The following is a 19,332-nucleotide window of genomic DNA, read 5'->3' as shown; positions in this document are numbered from 1 at the left end:
GGTCCTTCACGGGCTCCAAGTGGATCTCTGCTCCTCCGTGGGCCTCCATGGGCTGCAGGGGGACAACCTGCTCCACCATGGTCGTCACCACAGGCTGCAGGGGAATCTTGGCCAGGAGCCGCATTACTCCTCCCCCTCCTTCTGAACTGACCTTGGCGTCTGCAGCCGTTCCTCACAACAGGCTGGTAGATGTCTCTCAGGATCTTTTTTTACATCTTATTCACTTCTCATCTCCTTTCCACTTCTTGCAGCCGGGCTGGACTGAGTCGGGCCCAGTCGGCTGCCTGGCAAGAGGCCAGAGGGTGAGGCCTGCAAGGCCCATGAGGCCTGCGCCTCCCCCTCTGCGCCTCTGCCCCCGCTCAGCTTCTTCACATCTTCTCTCCTCTCCTCTCTTTTTTTTTTCTGTTTTCCCCTTCTTAAATACGTTATTGCAGAGGCGTTATCACGGGACATTCTGCTACCAATCGGCTCAGCCTCGGCCAGCAGCAGGTCTGCCCTAGGCCTGGCCAAGTCCACTGACCAAAGGGGAGCGACTTCTAGCAGTTTCCTACAGAAGCTACCACCTTAGGCCCCCCTCACTAAACAAAACCACAACACATGATCTGCTGACCTGCCTACTGGATGAGCGAAACGCTGAGGATTTTATCTACCTGGACTTTAGTAAAGCCTTTGACAGTGTCTCCCACAGCTGGTGCCTCATGGCTTAGACAGGTGTACTCTTCCCTGGGTAAAATGCTGGCTGGATGGCCAAGTCCAGAGAGTTGTGGTGAATGGATTTAAATCCAGTTGGCAGCCAGTCACAGGCAGCGTTCACCAGGGCTTGGTTTTGGAGCCACTCTTGTTTAATGTTTTTAGCAAAGATGTGGGTGAGGGGATTGAGTGCTCCCTCAGTAGGTTTGCAGATGACACCAACTGGGCAGGAGTGTCAATCTGCTCGAGGGTAAGAAGGCTCTGCAGAGGCATCTGGACAGGCTGGATTGATGGGCCGAGGTCAACTGTATGATGTTTAAGAAGGCCAAGTGGGCCCTGCACTTCACTCACAACAATCCCATGCAACGCTAACAGTGCGGGGAAGAGTGGCTAGAAAGCTGCCCGGCAGAAAAGGACCTCGAGGTATTGGCTGACACCAGTACCACCTCGAGCAAGATTAATACACAAATGAGGTCAGATGTCATATGCTCACTGGTTTATTCAACAATGCCGAAAAGGGGAAGTAGCAATAGGAAAGATCAGAAAATAGGATGAGGAATTAAGCAAGAGTTTGGGATAGAGAAGCGCAAAAAGCCACTACCGTGGATCCTTGGCGTCCCTGGGGTCCGTGTTCCTGAAGTCAGCAGTGGGTGATTCCCTGTTCCGCCCCCCCTCCAGGAAACCAGGGTCTGTCTCGGTGGCCTTTTGTAGCTTGCTCGCCCAAAGCAACGACCCACGCCCGTGCAGAACTGTCCTGTGCCATTCTTTGGCCTCTGCCTGTTGTCCATGAGGCGCTCGCATGCTGTCTGCAGGTGAATGTGTATATCTGTGGTTAGTCGTTGATGCTGTGCAGAGTGCCTTCCTGGCCTTGCAGTTGTCCTTGCCAGGCGTCCTTGCAGCCGTGCAAGCAACCTTTGAGACAAAAGTCCCATAATTCAAGTCTCTCACACCACCCAGTGGCTCAAAGATTGCTTCTTCAGGACCCATGGTTGGCTAGAAAGGGATAGTGGTGTAGGAGAGGCCAGAAAAGAGCAGCTCCTATAACTTCCACTGTAGGTGCCACAGATCAACGTATGGCATGAAGCTGCTTAACTCCATCAGGTGAAACAGTAGATACAAATTGCATGTTAGTTACAGCGCACTGGATTAATTGTATAAAACACAGAATAATACAGGGTAAGAACAATAACATGACCAAACCACATAACAGGTAAAATAAAATGAGTTTAACCCATACGCCGCCCGCAAGCCAGGAAAACATGTCCACATCCCAGCCTTTCCAGGCCTGGACTGGAACATGGGCTAATTTCCGTATCCCTGCGGTAATTTGTTTCACAACCTTGCCATTGTTATCCATTTTTAAGCAACCATTAGAATCATTTAACTTGCCACAAACTCCTCCTTCCTCAGCCAATAGGTAGTCAAGAACCATGCGGTGTTGAAAGATAGCTCTTCGCATTTGGGTAGCCTGATCTGCTAATAAATCCAGGGCATCAGCTGTTTGGTTGGTAATGATTTCTAACACGGCTTGCAGCCGGATGATACGATTTAGGCTGTAAACTGGTTCTTGAGCACCACTGATTAATTCAGTAGGGTTCCATGTTGCGGGGCCATAATGCTGTATGATCCTTTGAGGGGTCAAACGGTCATCTATCCAAGTTTGGCTACTACTTCCATCAGTAAGCGAGGTATCAGTGAGTTTTGACCTCTTTTCTCTTTTTAAATTATCATCTACTTTAACACCCAAATGCTTACCATCCATTTTGGGAAGTAGGAAAAATAGGGGACAGATCACCCCAACGTAGCACACTCCAGACCAATTTGCTGGCAAGGCTTTACACACATGTGAAGAGGAGACTTAGAAGAATAAAGGACTAATCAGAATAATAACATTATTAAATAACAAAACAAGTAGCTTCATAATAAAGCAGTAATTCTTATATAGCCTAGCAGGAACCCTGCCTAACAATTTAATTCTCCTGTGAAAACAGAAACTACTAACCTTGAGAGAAAGAACAGCAGACTCATAATACAACGAGGTACTTTCAGGATGCTCTAGCAGGGACTAAGATAAGTTAGACAGGAACATCCTGAGGGAGTACAGACACTCTAGCTGAAACCAAGATAAGGGCGCTTGAGGAGGTTAGGAGCAACTGACAGGGTGCAATAACCAAGGAAACTGGGAACCAACAAAGACAAGTCAGCAAGAAACCGCCCTGGCAGCAAGAACAAAGCAGGATAAAAGTTTGAGTTCACACAGACAACACAGTGATGAAGAGGACGGAGAGACTGTGACTCCTGAGAACAGACATGAGATGGACGCAGAGACCGGGGAATAACCTGTCGTGGGAGGAAACTGGTGATGATGATTTCTCGGAAAACTAATGAATATATAACCAAGTCCTCAGGAATTCTATGAATATGTATGTCTGTGATGCAGAAATACTGTACCTGTTGCTTAACACGTTGCACACATTTGGAGGAGCAATCCGCCGTGTGCCTGGCGCTGTAATAAAGAATACCTGCTTAATATTACCTGGACTATTAAGTTTCTTTTATCACAGCTTTTTTTTGGCTTCACATGGTGCCCGCAAACCCAGTAGTGTGGGTTTGAACGGCATGATTCTGCACAAAGACCGTCTCACTGAAGAACCAGCTATTGCTTTGAAATGAAAGAAAACCAGAAAGAAATTATACCCAGCCCTTTGCAGTGACCTGCTTTTCCTTTAAAAAAACATGTCGGTTTGTACAAAGAGAAAATAAACGCCCTAAGGTTACATATATTTTTTTTTTTAATTTTTTTTTTTTTTTTTTTTTTTTTACTATTTTCAACACCGTGATCTGGGTCAGCTTTTAGAAAACGCACATTCACACAGGGGGAACCTGGCCCGCGCTCGCCGCCAGCCCAGGCAGGGCCGGGCCGCGGGGGTGAGGCAGGCGTCGAGCCCAGGCGGGCGCTCGCTGGCCGCGGCTGCTGCCCGCCCCAGCGCCGCTCCTCCCGCAGGGCCCGGGCTCGCCGCAGCGCCGCCCGCCCCCGGGGGGACGGACGGTTTCACCGGGCACAGCGGCACCCGCCGAGGCGCCCGCGCCGGGTACGGCAGCAAAGCCGATTCGCGCCCCAGCTGCGGGCTCGACGGCTCCTGGCGGGCGGGAGGACCCCGGTATTTTTGCGGCTCCCTCGGACACGGGAAGAACGTCGCCATACTGTTGTGTCTGCGCGTACCATCTCCGCACGGAGGCTCTTTGGGCCACCCCGTCAGGGGCTGGGGTCCCTGCTAAAATCGCCTTGATTACCGTAAATGGCCCGCTAAGCACCACGGATTGTTGCCCAATTGTTCCTCGGGCTTCCCTCAGGGTTAAGCTGACAACAACCCTTTTCCCAGCCCGTGTGTCTCTTTTCGGCCTCTTCTGCTTTAATACCTGACAGCTGGGCCCCAGGATCTACTAAAAATGTAATCGGGACTTGTTTTGGCCCCGTAATTAATCACGCACCCCGGCATTTTCGGTGAGCTATCGGATACGTATGCAGCCCTGCCCCCCACCACCCCCCCGCCCCGCTCGCCATCGGAGGGCGAAGGGGCCCCTTTCCCGCCGGTCTCGGGAGGCCTTTGTCTCTAATGGGTGCGTGCAGGGAGATGCACCAGGGGCTCGGGGGCTTTTAAGATCCAATTCCTCATCTGCCGGTTGATCCGGACATCAGTTTTTGCAACCCGCCTGTCGGCAACCCGTCCCTCAAGTCACGCGGGGTCCGTTTCGGCCCCCAGCTTGCCCACGGGGCCGCGGCCTGTTCGGGATGTGCCTCCTTCCCGGCGGTTTTGCAAGGGTGTCCGCTTTTCACTCCCGGGGCGCGGAGCCATTTTAGCTTCGGGGGTTGTTTTTAACTTCGGCCTGCCTTAAGCCTCGGGGCGCCATTTTGGTAGCTGGGAGGTTAACGGCGCCATGATTGGGCCCGTAATTAATCAGCTCCTGAGGTACCTGCCCCCAGGTCCACGTTTTCCTATCCGGGGGTCGGCAGTGCCGGTCGGGCGGGAGCCCCTCTAAGCCAGCTGCAACTTTTGCCCCGTGCCATTGCTCATATTTTCCCTTGTAATTGGTTTTAAAGAATCGGGGACTCCTGCCTAGGTTCCAGTTTACGATCGTACAGCATCTGCAAACAAGCCGCTTTCTGTACACTTCCCACTGTTTGATCAACGGTCCCCATGACTGCAAGGGGTTCCCCCCGTTCCAGGGGGTTCAAACCGCCTGCCCAACAGGCTGCCCGTTGGGTTAGAGACCAGGGGGCACGATAATCCCCAGTCGTCAAAAACACTCCCGGTCCCCAATACCCTTCTGCCTCTTTTTCACTTAACAAGATTTCATCTGCCCCCAACAGTGGTACTCTCCAGGTGTATTTGGCCTCGGATTCCTTAGAGCTTCGACCAAAACCCTCCTTGAATTTTGCCAATTCGGTGGCAGAGTGGGAGACCTCCTTAGTTGTAACTTGGGGGAAGAGATCTTCTTCACCTTCGTACATATATTCACTTTTGAAGTAGGTGCACTTTCTGCCACTGCAATATAGAGTCCATTTGCAAGCCAAATTACAATTAGGAAGTAATTCTGTTAAAAAGACAATCAATGCCCTTGCTTTCACTGGGGGACACAGGTCACTCGCTTGCTTGATACATACACTGATCCTCACTCTAACACAGAGGCACTTTCTGCCACTGCAGTACAGAGTCAATTGGCAACCCAAATTGCTCATGAGGAAGTACCTTTTCTAAAAGTACATTTCAAAAGTCCACTTCAGCAATAAGATGACAACTTACATACAAAAACAGCCTTGGACTTAAGGAATGAATGACCTTAAATTACTTACTATAGCTTTATATGTTGAAACCAAATATTGCATTCCCAGTACTTAGAAAGATCCGATTGCCCTGTATACTTGAATTCCACTTTTCACATTTCTATTTGCTTTCTTGGCAGCTTACGGTCTAAAAAGTGTAGCTCCTGTACCTAGCAGAATGTCAGCTGTGCAGTCTTGTAGTTCTTTACATTTAATGATCTGAAACGTTAATGAAGAGAAACTTCTTAGAGCATTGTCAAATATCACTGTACAAATCACAAGACTTTTTCTAAAGATGAAAATCTGTGCTACACCCAGTCCCGTAATCACATTTCATGCCTTGAAGCACATTAAGTCATATTTATTTCAACAGAGCTCTGAGTGAGAGCTCCTGAGTGTTACTCACAGACTCCATAAAATAATACGCTTAACTCTTCTACATGCAATCTTAGACACCTGCATTTGAAAGTATTTCTCTAAAGAACTCTAACGACCGCAGTCTTCATTTACAAAAGAGCCAAAACCAGAACATAGATTTGTTTCAACAGAAGGCTTTTAGCCTAGCAAGATAAAAATTAAAGAGTTATGTGCTTGGCTACCTAGAGGCATACATTGCATACTATTAATCTCTAACATTGCACAGTGACGTGTTGGTAGTCAGGAATCCAGTCTGAGTGCCATTGTTCCAAAAGCTTCAGGAGCTTAGGTTACCTAATATTATGTGTGCCGGCAGAGGGAGCCAAGTTTGGTCCTTAAACATAACAGAAAACAAAACCAGACTTTGGTTTCAACAGGAACATTCCTAGTCTTTGGACATTTATCCAGTCAGAAAAGAATTAAAAATGGTATTTTTTCAGCGACATCTGTATAGCATGATTTTGAAGGTCTCCATGATACGCAGAGCCTTATAAGGTAACCTGAATTGACAGAAGAGAGTAGGAATAAATTCTGAAAGCCCAGTTCCTCATACGTTTCTTCTCCTTCTGTTAAAAGTTTGTTCCTTCCTTTCTTCCGGTATTGTAGACAGGAATAAACAGCTGTGCTAGTGACTTCTGGGAGACAGCATACCTGACACATGAACTCAAATGAAAGGAGCTTACCTTGTGGCATTTAAAGTTATTATGCTTGTAACAGGTCTGCTTTTTGGCCCAGGAGGAGGACGAAAAATCTGTTGTTCTTTAGTGCTGGCCTCAGCCTTAGATTTTTTAATTACATAGGGGTCAGCGGAGTGGCTTGGGTAAGGATCAAATGTGCCTCCTTTCATGCCCCCTGGCTGGAAGAAAAAGAGCTTTTCCAAGTGCCAATCTACAATATAACTGAGTTAATTAAAAAGAGTTTTCATGCAAAAGCAAGGAAGAATACTGAATAGTAGACTGCGTCATAGTATGCAAAAAAGAACCCAAAGAAAAAGTGTGTTCCTTAAATTTGCAATGGAACCTTTAGGGAAATCTTTAGCCGTTATTTGGATCAATTCTTAGTTTCAAATGTTCTTTCCTAAGTCTGGAATTTAAGGAAAGGATCCTACCAATGTGACAGAAAAAGTAAAAACATAACTCGCTAAAATGCCCTGTTAGATCTTTGTCTCGCTAGGCCCAGAGGAATTTGCAGCTTCAAAAATGAGAGGAGTGACTGACGGAGTGCCAACTAGCAGAGCATTTCACTTGCTACAGTAATCTAGTCTTACTGACTTCTATTGCATAACCCTCTGCTTGGTATCTTTTTGTGGTCTGGGCAGTCAGTTAACAATATGCTATGTATCTGTGGTCTCCAGTACCTGTAGGACAAACTGACCTTTTTAGCAGGAGAACTTGGTTTGAAAGGTGGTACCACCACTGGCTTCACTGGAGGTGTTTTCTTCAGAGGTGGCAAAACTTTGTCACTAAAGTAGGGATTCCTGTCAAAGTACTGCTGGGGATACAGATTTAACTTGAAAGGCCCTCCTTTGACCAACTGTTTATGTTCCTCTTGCGCTTTCTGCAAAACAAATCAGTTGAAAGAATCAAGCTTCAGCATTTGTACTGTAGGTCACCCTAAGAGAAAAATGGAAAGTATTTAAATTCAGTCTTGGAGAATGTTCATCCAAACTTTCTTTACTCTTGTTTGATGATCAAGGTAGTTTGCATACCCGCCCTGTATCATAGAATCATTAAGGTTGGAAAAGACCTCCAAGACCTATGAAGGAACATTAGATTCACTGACCAGGAAGCCGCACAATCAGCGTGAACGCATGGTAGGAAAATGTCTCAAAGAAAACGTCATCAATGAACAATTCCTAAATCTTTCTTATACAGGACGGTCGTGTATTGGTTTCCATCCCTGCACTGCGTAAAGAAACAGTAGTGATTTCCAGCTAAAGGAAACACCACTGGGAATAAAAAGTTCACGTAAATTGTAATAAGTGGGCATAACCCTCCTACAGAATAAGGACAAACAGTTTTACCTTTGCATTTATTCTTTCGAGTTCATACCCATCAGGTTCATGCGGGTATCGTTCACCTATGGTAAGGTTTGCGTAACTGGAAGAACAAAACAAATTACTTAGGTGCCCAAAACTCCAGAAACATTTAATAAAATACTCTGCCAGAAGCAATATCGTCAAGTTACCCATATGCACTTCCTTTCTTTCCGGGATTAGTATAAAAATTCTTTCCAGGAGGAACGACTCTTTCTCTGTCTTTCATTTGTGGACTGAAGTACGCATACGACCCTCCTATGGTTCCATAATAGCTGCCAAGTCCACATCTAAACAGAGCACACCAACACATTCATTAATGCTTTGCAAATACTGCAGGCTTTCCAGATCCAGTGTGCTTATCATCTAGGGTACAACATGTACATCTCAAGAGTCACATACCAAACCAGATCGCAACCACTCTGCGTGGATCTACTGCTGCAGCCATTCCACGCACAGAAGAAACAGCAAGAGAGCGGCTGAGACAACCTGCCGAGGTAACCTGCCTTGCCTGTACTGTCTGCAGTTCTGGTGGGGAGAGAGTAAAGCCTCTCAATGCGTTCCTCCTTAAAAGGGCCGTGAATGAAGACGGACAGGAAGAGGATGCCCAGATAGCATTGGTCATCTCTGCACAGAACGCCAACCTGCCTGTTCATTGCCCTCCCTTGAGTCAGGGACTTCATCAACCCATATCTAGGGAAAAAAAGGGCAAATGGATAAACGTTTATCTTGCTCTCTCCTAGCCCTTAAGTGCTTTATTTCATACTCCTTCCAGGTCACTGCTGTGTGTAGGCTTTTTGTATGCCCCGAACAAAATAACAGGAATTCAGAAGTCCTACCACAAGAATAAGGGCACGAGCTGGTGCACCCACAGCCAGCGAGTGCATTTGTGGAGGCTGTACATGGAGGAGAGCACGCTAGCAGCTCTTTGTGGCAAGCAAGACACCCACTGCTGGACTCAGAACCCAGAATGTGAGGGAACAGGACTCTCACTGACTGACAGGGACTCGAAATAAGTGCCTAGGTGTTTCTAACAGCTAAAGCCTTAGAAATACTTTGGGCTATGAAGTCAAGTTGGAGCTGAAAGAAAGCTTTGAACACGGAGCTCACGCCGTGAGCACACGTGTATCCAACAGAAAGCCTCCGCACCATATCTTACATGCCTATTACAAGCTGAGGTGTTCCTGTAACATACAGCTGAACATAGCTAATCCTTGCATCCCAAAAGATAGGTCTATAAAATAAACAAGAGGTGACTCTCCTAACTTTCCAAAAGCAAAGCTTGGAGAAAGATAGGACTAAATATAACTATGAGACTCTAAGCTAAAAGCTGAAGGGTTTAAGAGAGCTGTGTACAGAAAAAAAAAAAAAAAAAAACGGAGTTAAGAGCAAGCATCAGGACCTGATTTCTACCTCTGTTCAGCCTACTCTGTGTCGCTGCTCAACATGCTTCGCTCAGAACGGACCAACACTACATTTGACAGAACAACAGTACTGTACTCTCATTACAGGGTTTATAAGAAAGAATCTGTGGAAACCATCTTTAGCGCACAGAAAAGAAAAAAAAAGGTCAATTTAGAACGATTTAACAGCACTTACAGCAAGTTCTCTCCGTTACTGGGACGGAACGCTGGGCCCAAATTTTTCTTTGACTCTGCCAACCTATAGCGTCTCCTTAGCTGAACAGGGTCTGCGTAGGCTTCCCCATCAAAAATCCTCGCAAAATGAGACTCAAAATAACCAGCCTGCAGAGCCGACAGTGTTTTGGTCCCCCCAGGTAACATCTGCCTGTTCTTGCCTGCAGCTTCGTTAAAAGGACCTTTAAAAAAGAAAGCGCTGTCAAGAACTGGTCACTCTTAGTGCTTCTCTTAGTCTGCATCAGAAAACTAAGGGCTGGATCTGGGTGGCTCAAAGAATGTGCTACACAGCATTTAACTTGTAAATCCTGCTTGTAAATGGGTCTGTCTGAAAGACAGCGCCATGAGAAAGTATTCACAGCACCGAGTTCCAGTTTTCTAACCCCTGCCCTTGCTTTCCAGGAAAGGGAGAGAGATGGCTTACTCCAGACCACAATGCAGAGCTAGAGACGATGCCTGTTTCTGTACCACCAGCAGCACTTTGCAGGAGCATCCCCTCTCTCACTCACTCCAGACCAGGCAGAATAGCTTAAGTGCCTCCAGTTGCGTTTTGAATCCCCAGCAGCTTGGTGGGGTACAAGCGTATCCCCCGGGCTTCTGGTGGACACGTTCACCACTGACACAACACCACAGCACAAGTGTCTCCATTGAGAAGCCACGATTATTTTGCATTATCGCTTCAAAGCAGCTACTGAGGGTAGACCTCTGGAACCTCATTAATTCCAAAAACTGCCTTTCTCAATGAGTATTGCCGTTAAACCACAAGTAAAGGCGAACATTCTTGAAAAAGACAGGATGAGGAATCTCACGCGTGTCAGTCAGATCGGATCAGAAACACATTTGCAACACTAATTTAAAAAGAATTTGCCTGCAAAGAATACGCAGGAAACAGCAGTTCCCTCTAACAAAAAGAATAATACATTAGAAAACAGGACTTCTGCAGTAGATGGAAACTAGAGGTGGTCCCCATCACCAAATACTGATGACAATTCCATGTACGTACGCATATAGTGGGACACATATTTATCTCCAATGGAAACATAATCCATTTCCCTGAAGAGGCCAATCCTCTCCATATCACTTTTCCCTTCCACAGGCATGGCTGGATCTGTGTGACCAGGCACTGCCCTAAAAGGCTTCAAGTATCCTTGCTTCTTTTTCCACTGAAAAAGTCGAGAGGCACTCCACACCTGTAAACAAAAAGTTTACTTAAGTGAAATGCAAGATGTTTGGATTAAAAATATTACCAATAAATGTAACCTGAAGAAAACCGTCTACAATATGACTGACAGCTTTGGTGCTTGGAGGACAAAGGCACTATGTGGGATTGAGATACCGTTATATCTCCTCCCTTAAACAAATTCAAAACACGAGCAGAGAAAGAAAATCAAATGCATTTGGAATACAGCTGGTGCAGCAACTCTTCCTGAGTGTACATCATTGGGGTCAAAATTTATAATGGGTATTCTTTGGAGTACTAAAACAAGACTTTCTGGTGGCATTAAAAGCTAGTAAGAAACCGTGCCGCGCAGCCTCCTCCTTCATCCTGTGGCTTATCTCTAGCAAGGGTTTTCACTCACTTCCTAATAAGGGTACAGAAGGTGAGTGTATGGACAAATCTGGGATAAGAGATAAAACTGGAATTTTGGAAGCCATCTACCCAATCCAAGACCTGGTCATGGTAAACATCTCCAATTGCTTCTTGGTCTTCATGCAAATAGTTGACAGGAAATGTTACTTTTTCCTCAGCATCACCCTCATTGGAGCCTGACAGAACTAAGGAAAACGCCTAGTCAACCGGTGTAAGGAACCCAAGGGCTTCAACAGAGAGCAGGCTCAGCACTAGGATGACCAGGGATCCAATTCCCAGAGTGAAAACCAGTAGAGATGGAAATCGGAATCAGCTAGAGGAACAGTTGCCTTGAGGAGGAAGATGACAACAGACGGGCAGTTCACCAGGAATGGAAGTCGAGGGAGAGGAGATTGTTTAATATGTTAGGAAAGCTATTTCTTCAAAGTCGTGAAATCTAGGAATGACCCAAAACATGGAGGATGTGCAAAGAAATAGCTCAAGTATCTGTGTCCATACAGCTTGAAAGGGAGCAGGGAAGTTAAGACATTAGGGTGGAATGCAGAGGAAAGACAGTGCAGATCAGGTCCCAGCTTGTCACTAACTCTGGGGGCAAAGGGGAGATGGAAGATGGGAATGAAAATAACTCAGGCTGGAGAAAACTCTGAGAGATTCACATCATGCGTCAGCTCGATCTGGCGTATGGGTGCAGACTAGAAAAGCAGCAGCAGCACAGCCCTGGAAATACATCTACTAATACAGATCTTATATATTTCATTACTCTTCTTTGATTCTCTACCGTTCTTTGTCTGCTCGCGCAATCTAGCTTAAAAACCTGTGTCTAACATTGCAGACAGTGAACCTCTGCTTTTGTACTTCAAGCACAGAAAACACTAACAATGAATATTGTTCATATACATTTTCAGCGCTCCATATACTTTGGCAGGGAGACTTTTTTCTCTCTTTTTCTTCCTGGCAAGGTGAAACTGCACTCACAAAATCGCTTTACATTTAAACAACGTATGGCAGAATATTACTTTTCCAATGTAAATTACAAAAACCTGGGCCACCGATGTGACTGTGCTACTGAGCAAGCCCACCCACAGCGACAAGGTGTGGAGCTGTGTGCAATAAAAAGTTAAAAACCCACCCAACCAACCAAGCAAGCCACCAACCCCAATGCCACCAAAACACCCAAAGAACACAACACCAGCAGGAAGAAGGAGGCACCTACCGCACAAGCAGGCTCCCCTCAGGGTTGCCAGGTCTGGTTCTGAGCAGGCAGCTGGGGACAGGCTCTCAGTGGGGGCGGCCGGACTCAAGACCATTGGACGGGGAGAGGCGGTGGAACAGCCAACTGTGATGTCATTGTCACAGGAGGGGGCAGCACGCCTCGCCTCGCCTCACCTCGCTGTGTCAGTGCACTGAGGGCACCTGCGCGCTGGGCTGTCCCCTCTCGTGCTCTTCAGGTGGGCCTGGGAGGCTGTGGCCAAAGCAGCGGAGGAACTGGCATCGCTGGCAGGAAATCCAGTACAGAGGAGAGCCCGTGCTGGAATGAACGGCTCTCCTTTCTTCGTCAGGGGCCAGCCCCCAGACCTGATCGGCCAGGCAAAAAGGGACTCGCTCTTGGCGGGAGCCTCGGCTGCTTCCTCGGTGCCATTCTTCTTTGGAGATCATCACCCAGGAGGAGCAGAGGACCCAGCTGACCCGCAAACAACACTGCAAGTAAGCTGGTTGGATCCTGACTGCAGATGGGAGCAGGAGGACTGGGCAGAAAGTCCTCCCTAGCAGAATTGACACAGGCTGTATTTATTGCAGTCCATGGGAGTGCCAAAACACCGCCGACAAACTGGCCTGCGCCACACTTCCCCAGAGCAGCAAGAGCAGCTCCGGCTAGCTGCTGGTCACTGCTGCTGTTTTGGGGAATTTTCTGCCAAAGCAGAACACATGGAAAGCCAGACAAGTTTTGCTCATTCCTTTAGCCGAGATTTTCACTGAGCTTCTGCAGGACGATTCATGCAGAGAAGCATCCTTTGATCTATGTGAAGAGTCTGCGCCATCTAGATTCTAAAGCACTTCTGTGTCGTTACAGCTTAGCCAATATTACTTCTGTTAATGGCGAATACTAGCGTTTCCCTTTACTGATCCCAGAGACAGTCCAGCTTTCCTACGTTGGCCAACCAGTACACCACAGTCTAAACCAGACAGATCATTTCATCTCAACAAGTAAAACAAAAACCAACAAAAGAAGCCCTGCCAACTGATTTTCTCTCTTTTTTTTAATACATTTTAGATCCTTCAGCAACAGCTGGAATCCTTCCAGACGTTTCGGCAACAGACTCTGGAGAACATTAACATGGTAAAAGTAGAACACAAACGCTCTTCAAACACAAAAGCTTCCTGCCATAGGTGTCTTAAGTAAGGTCTATTCTTCAAGAGTTGTGTATATTAAGTATACATTTAATCACCTGTCCGTCTTAAAATGGCTGATATAAGGTAATCTCCCATCGAGGTTCTTGCTCTTTCTTAGTCACAGTATTATTTGCAGGCTTCTAAAAACTGTTTAAAAACCCCAGAAAAACAGAGGAAAACCAAAACTGAGTTAGGGTAAAAAAAACCCCGAAGGCCTAGATCCTTCTCCCCTTTTTGTCACGGTGAACTCTAGGAAGCTCTGTTGTTTTCAAAGAAGTTAATTCCACATTCTGTCGTTGTCAGCAGAACCTGTTCCATGGTTACAAACTGACAGGTTTCACAAAATGCTAAGCCAGCTTTTCAGCAGCTCTTCTTGGCCATCTTTTTTTTCTGCTGCTTTGTGGAAAAGCTAAATACCTGATGCTGGAAGGACATTTAGCTTTACACTCTGTTAATGAGAAACAAATCCACATTCCTACGTGCCACCTCCACCTCCTCTGTCCTTCCTAAGAGAGAACTTCTTCAGTAATAGGACAGTTTTGGAAAATGAAATATTTCCACGTGCAAGTTTCCTGTACTCAACCTCAATCTTTTTCAGGTACAGTCGAAAATCCGTAGGATACTAACTACAAACATATTTGAAACGCAAACTCCACTGTGGAGTTCAGACAAGACTCGGGTGACTTGCACACCAAGTGATGCATCTCTGGTATGTTTAACAATTTTTTTCCCTACAAACAAGTGATTCTTTAGCTGCACGCTGAGATTTTTCTGGGTAGCAGAACTTCAGCCATAATGACATACACTATTCCCTCCCACCCATTATCATGAGAACTCAGTTTCTCTTCTGCACAGGTCAGACTGTACCCTGATCTTCCCCAAATCAATTTGGATTCTCTTCAGTGGGCACAGAATGCAATGCAAAGCAGGTTGGGAGACAGGGCAGAGAGTCAAGGACAGAAGAGAGAGGCATGAGGACAGGGAATACATTTAGTCCCTCTCCTACGACATGCTGCATAAACCCTACTTCTTCTGGCTCTCTTCAGTGTGAACTCCAGTTTGCCCTTGTTTCATAGGGACTGGGATGGCAAAAACAACCAAAGGCAACCTATAGTCTCCTTCAGTCATCTCTCCTCTGCTGCAAATACACTCGAGCCATTTAATCCACTTCCTCGGGATTCTGTGCCGGCTCCAAAGCCCAGTACTGAATGAAATGGGGCCAATGATAACCGTGGACGTTCTTTTAAGGGCTAAAGGGCATTGGCACAGGTAAATTGTACACGTCTTGATGGATAAGTTGCTTTGCTAATTACTTATTTGTCTCATGCTTCCAGCACTGCCATGTTTCACAGTTTTCAGAGCATGACAGTTCTTTGTACATTTCTGTTTACTTTTGTGGGGTAGCTTCTGCAAAATCCTGAATCGCTGCCTTCTAAGAGAAAAGTTCATCATGATCAACAGCTCCGTTCAGATGAGCACGTGGAAGCAAATGCCAACGCTGCAAATGTCGTCCGTGACATTAATATTCCACGCAGGTTTTCACTTAAAACTATAGCAGCTGAAATGGCTGACAATTCAGAAGATCTGTTTGAAAACAACAGCGGGCTTGCAAGAACAAATGGACATCAGTGTGGACATTGGCTATCTGGCACTGGTTTGGAGACACAAGGGTGGAATGCTGCCCATCAGAAGGTCATTTTTGGTGAATCTACACATCGTATACCTTTTCCCAAATTTGGGGAACAACTTCCTAAAAGAGACAATACTAACTATCCGACCAAGTTGCTGAAAGAAGAATTCCAGAAGTCAGTCCGCAATGATTGGGATTTGTTAGCGGGTAATGCAGAAAAATCTGGCTTTTTATCCAGAGATAAACTAAATCACCTAAAAGAAGGTGCAAAAGTGGTGACCTCTTTAGATGAATCGCATACTGGTTTAGTTCCAGTTAAAAAAAGTGGGCGACATTTTGATCAAGAATTTTATGAAGACTCCAGCTATGCCAATGTATGGAGTGGGTGGCCTACAACAGCATACAGTGAAAAAGCAGAATCTCAAAGCAAAACCGTACGTAAGGACTTGAGAATCCATTATAGTGAAGGTGCCACATTCCCAGTTAATCCTTTTTCCGAGATGGTGAAAGCTAAGCTAATGACCCTTGATAGCAAAGAGCAACTGCAAAAAGAAGAAGAACCACCACCGACTGTTTTAAATCAAACGTTACTGAGGCAAGGAAATCAGAAGTTCTGCAAAATCAATGTAGCCTCTGAATACGACGGCAAAATCAAAGCCTTGCAAAAGTACCTGAAAAACTCTGAGCATTTCCAAAAAACAGTACATGATCTTCCAAATGAAAATCTAGCTCTCAAGAGCAACGTGGAACCTCTTACTCTTACCATACAGTCTTTGAAAGAGAAACTACCAACATGTAGTAGGCAACCTAGGGACTCAGCGGAAGAAACGAAAAGTGTGCAAATGCTGTTGGGTAAATCACAAGAAGATGACAACAAATGTATTCAGGAAGCAAATAACTTCTTAAGAAAATGTAAAGAACTCCAAAACCAGAACAACACCCTGGAGGAAGAGAGGAATCAACTCCACAATGGAAACCAACGTTCAAAACAGACACAACATGGTTTTCAAATGAGGAACCAGAAAGTAGACGAACTGAAGAAAGCTGTTACCTGTAGACGAGAAGGGCTCAACGCACTGCTAGAGTTCTTGCCCAGGGAACAGTTCAAGCTACAGGAAACAAATCAAAACCTTAAGATGGAAATATTGCATCTTACAAGAGAAGACAGTTCCCTAGAGCAAGAGCTTGACAGAAATTGCAGTAGGAGGCAACAAATCCAAGAAAAAGAAACAGCAGCAAAATCTGACCTGGAAACTCCTCTTCACTTCATGCCAACACTGGAAGACAAAAAACTTAACCTTGAAGGGACCCTGCAGGAATGTTCTGGTACCGCACAGGTGCTGCAGAAGGACTTTGAGCAACTCCAGTCAGACAAAGCTTATACAGAAGATCCACTCATGACTGAACTCAGAAACGTCAAAGCAGATACTGACCTTTTAGGATCAAACTTCACCAGAATAAGTGGAGAATACAACAGGCTATCAATAGAAATAACAAACATCATGGAGGAAATTCAGGTAATCCAGAAAAAACTGCAGGAATATGGACAAGACATTTCCCAATATGAAAGTGACATAGGAAAACTGACCGAAGAACATTTACTATTAAAAAATCAACTGCAGACTCCTGGATTTGAGAGAGATGAAGTACAGCCGGAATTGCACCGTTTGCAGGAGGACATTTCTCTGCAATGCCAAGATACAGCTCTGAGTCTGTGAGCAAACGAATCCTGGTTACTTTGAATATTCCACCTGAATTTGTACTGAAATGTCTGTCCTAAGCCTAAAGCCTTGGAATATGATGCACACGGTCTGAGCTTCATTTGGAAACATCTTATGAGCTGATTTTTTTTGCAGGCAATTCCCCATAATCTACAACAGTTTATTGCTTCAAATAAATCCTAATAAACCGTTTTGTTTTGTAAAACATTTACAATTCTGATGTCCCCTCATCTCCATGGTTTTGTTATGCTCCACAAAGAACTGCCTGGGTTCAGAAGCGTGGGCAGAGAGGGGGAGGCACAAGCCTTGCGGGCCCTGAGAGCCTCACCCTCCAGCCTCCCCCCGGGCGGCTCTCTGGGCACCACTCAGCCCGGCCTGACCCGGCCGAGAGAAGAGAGGAGATGTGAGAGAACCTGAGAGGCATCTGCCTGAGCCTGATGGTGAAGAATTCCTTGTGAGAGGAACGGCTGCAGATGCCAAGGTCTGTGAAGAAGGAGGGGAAGGAGTAAAGTTCCTCCTGCCCGAGATTCCCCTACAGCCACTGGAGGACCCCACATCAGGGCAGGCAGATGCCCAAAGGAGGCCGTGGTCTCTGGAGAGCCCGTGCTGGCGTAGCCTGTTCCTGAGGGACTGTACCTTGTGGAAAAGACCCATGCTGCAGCAGTTCGTGAAGGACTGTAGACCATGGGAGGGACTCTCTGCTGGAGCAGTGGGGGAAGGTGAGCAGTTCTTCCCCCAAGTAGGAAGGAGCGGCGTAAAGCGACAAGTAATGAATGGACCATAACCCCCATTCCCACACAAAGTCAATAAAGATATTAAATTGGCAAATACTTCGGCTACTGACTAGATGGTCAATATGTAAAGAAGTTCTAAATTCCGCCATCAGTCAAAGGTACTGCCAAGAAGCCAAGGGACACCATTATCATTTGTATTACAACTTTCAGTATTTCCACCCTCTAAGTGAATGAAAAAATTCCTGAAAGACAGAGGAAAATAGAAGAGGAAGAACTACAAAAAGAGAACAGACAGAAGGACATGAAGAAAAACTTCAGAGCACAAGTGAACAACATGGCAAACGCTCTCGATAATCTCTACGAAGATGACGCTAAGGTACCTCAGGTCAGCACCCCTACCATTACCCAGACCAGTCCTCCCCAGGCTGTTCAGCCCCCTGAGCTGGAAGACAGGGACAGAGAGCAGAATAAAGCCACCATAATCCAGGAGGAAGCAGTTAACAACCTGGAACAAACACAGATCTACGGGGCCACATGGGATCCACCCAAGAGTACTGAGGGAGCTGGTGCAGGAGATTGCCAAGACACTCTCTGTCATTTATCAGCAGACCTGGTTGACAGGGGAGGTCCCAGACAACTGGAGGCTTGCCAACGTGACACCCATCTACAAGAAGGCCTGAAGGAGGGTCTGGGGCACTACAGGCCTGACCTTGGTACTGGGGAACATTATGGAGCGGTTCATCTTGAGTGCGCTCACCAGGCATGGCAGGACAACCAGGACATCAGGTCCAGCCAGCAAGGGTTCATGAAGGGCAGGCCCTGCTCCACCAACCTGATTTCTTTCCATGATGTCGTAGTTCAGCCCCGATCAGGACCAGACTATGCAGTCTCTCTCTCACTCCCCCCACCTTCCGAGAGAACAGGGAGAGAAAATATAAGGAAAAACGGCTCGAGGTTTGAGATAAGGACAGGGAGAAATCCGTAAAGTTACCATCACGGGCAAAACAGACTCAAATTGGGGAAAACTATTCATTTATTACTACAAACAGCAGGATAATGAGACAGAGAACAAGATAACCTCCCTCCACCCCTCCCTCTTCCCAAGCTTAACATTATCTCTACTACCTTCCCCTCCCTGAGCGGCACAGGGGGGGAAGAGGGAATGGGGGTTGCGGTCAGTTCATCACATGTTGTTTCACGCCGCTGCTTCATGGTTGGGGGAAGAACTCCTCACATTCCTCCCCTGCTCCAGCGTGGGGTCCCACCCCTACACCACAGTCCTTTGTGGAACTGCTCCCGCGTGGCTCATCTCTTCCACGGAGTTCAGTCCCTCTAGAACAGCTGTCCCAGCTGTCCCAGCTGTCTCCACGGGCCACAGCCGCCTTCAGGCATCCACCTCCCCCAGTGTGGGGTCCTTCACGGGCTCCAAGTGGATCTCTGCTCCTCCGTGGGCCTCCATGGGCTGCAGGGGGACAACCTGCTCCACCATGGTCGTCACCACAGGCTGCAGGGGAATCTTGGCCAGGAGCCGCATTACTCCTCCCCCTCCTTCTGAACTGACCTTGGCGTCTGCAGCCGTTCCTCACAACAGGCTGGTAGATGTCTCTCAGGATCTTTTTTTACATCTTATTCACTTCTCATCTCCTTTCCACTTCTTGCAG

At 46.6% G+C, this 19,332-nt stretch overlaps 1 protein-coding gene across 1 annotated transcript; it reads right to left on the bottom strand.

Moving 5' to 3' along the window:
* Positions 1–5,685: 5,685 nt before the first annotated feature.
* On the bottom strand, positions 5,686–10,736 carry LOC147600978 (cilia-and flagella-associated protein 96-like). The gene is made up of 7 exons (XM_086747672.1): positions 10,608–10,736; positions 9,567–9,786; positions 8,120–8,257; positions 7,956–8,031; positions 7,307–7,489; positions 6,616–6,788; positions 5,686–5,734 (listed from the first exon to the last, which is right to left on the bottom strand). Exons 1-7 carry the CDS (start codon positions 10,702–10,704, stop codon positions 5,686–5,688), a joined length of 936 nt encoding a protein of 311 aa, XP_086603798.1. The 5' UTR covers positions 10,705–10,736.
* Positions 10,737–19,332: the final 8,596 nt, after the last annotated feature.

Source organism: Chlamydotis macqueenii, chromosome 4 (genome assembly GCF_036417535.1).
Source record: "Chlamydotis macqueenii isolate bChlMac1 chromosome 4, bChlMac1.mat, whole genome shotgun sequence".
Lineage (NCBI taxonomy): Eukaryota > Metazoa > Chordata > Aves > Otidiformes > Otididae > Chlamydotis > Chlamydotis macqueenii.
This window is presented reverse-complemented; position numbering and strand designations above follow the sequence as displayed.

What these genes read in the sequence shown, in the direction of transcription:
- LOC147600978 (XM_086747672.1), bottom strand. Translation starts at nt 10,704, where the DNA reads ATGCCTGTGGAAGGGAAAAGTGATATGGAGAGGATTGGCCTCTTCAGG. An exon ending in ATATGTGTCCCACTATATGC is followed by an intron (nt 9,787 to 10,607) that starts GTACGTACATGG and finishes TCTTTTTTAAAG; the next exon opens with GTCCTTTTAACGAAGCTGCA. An exon ending in CAAGTTCTCCTGCTAAAAAG is followed by an intron (nt 6,789 to 7,306) that starts GTCAGTTTGTCC and finishes TTTTTCTTCCAG; the next exon opens with CCAGGGGGCATGAAAGGAGG.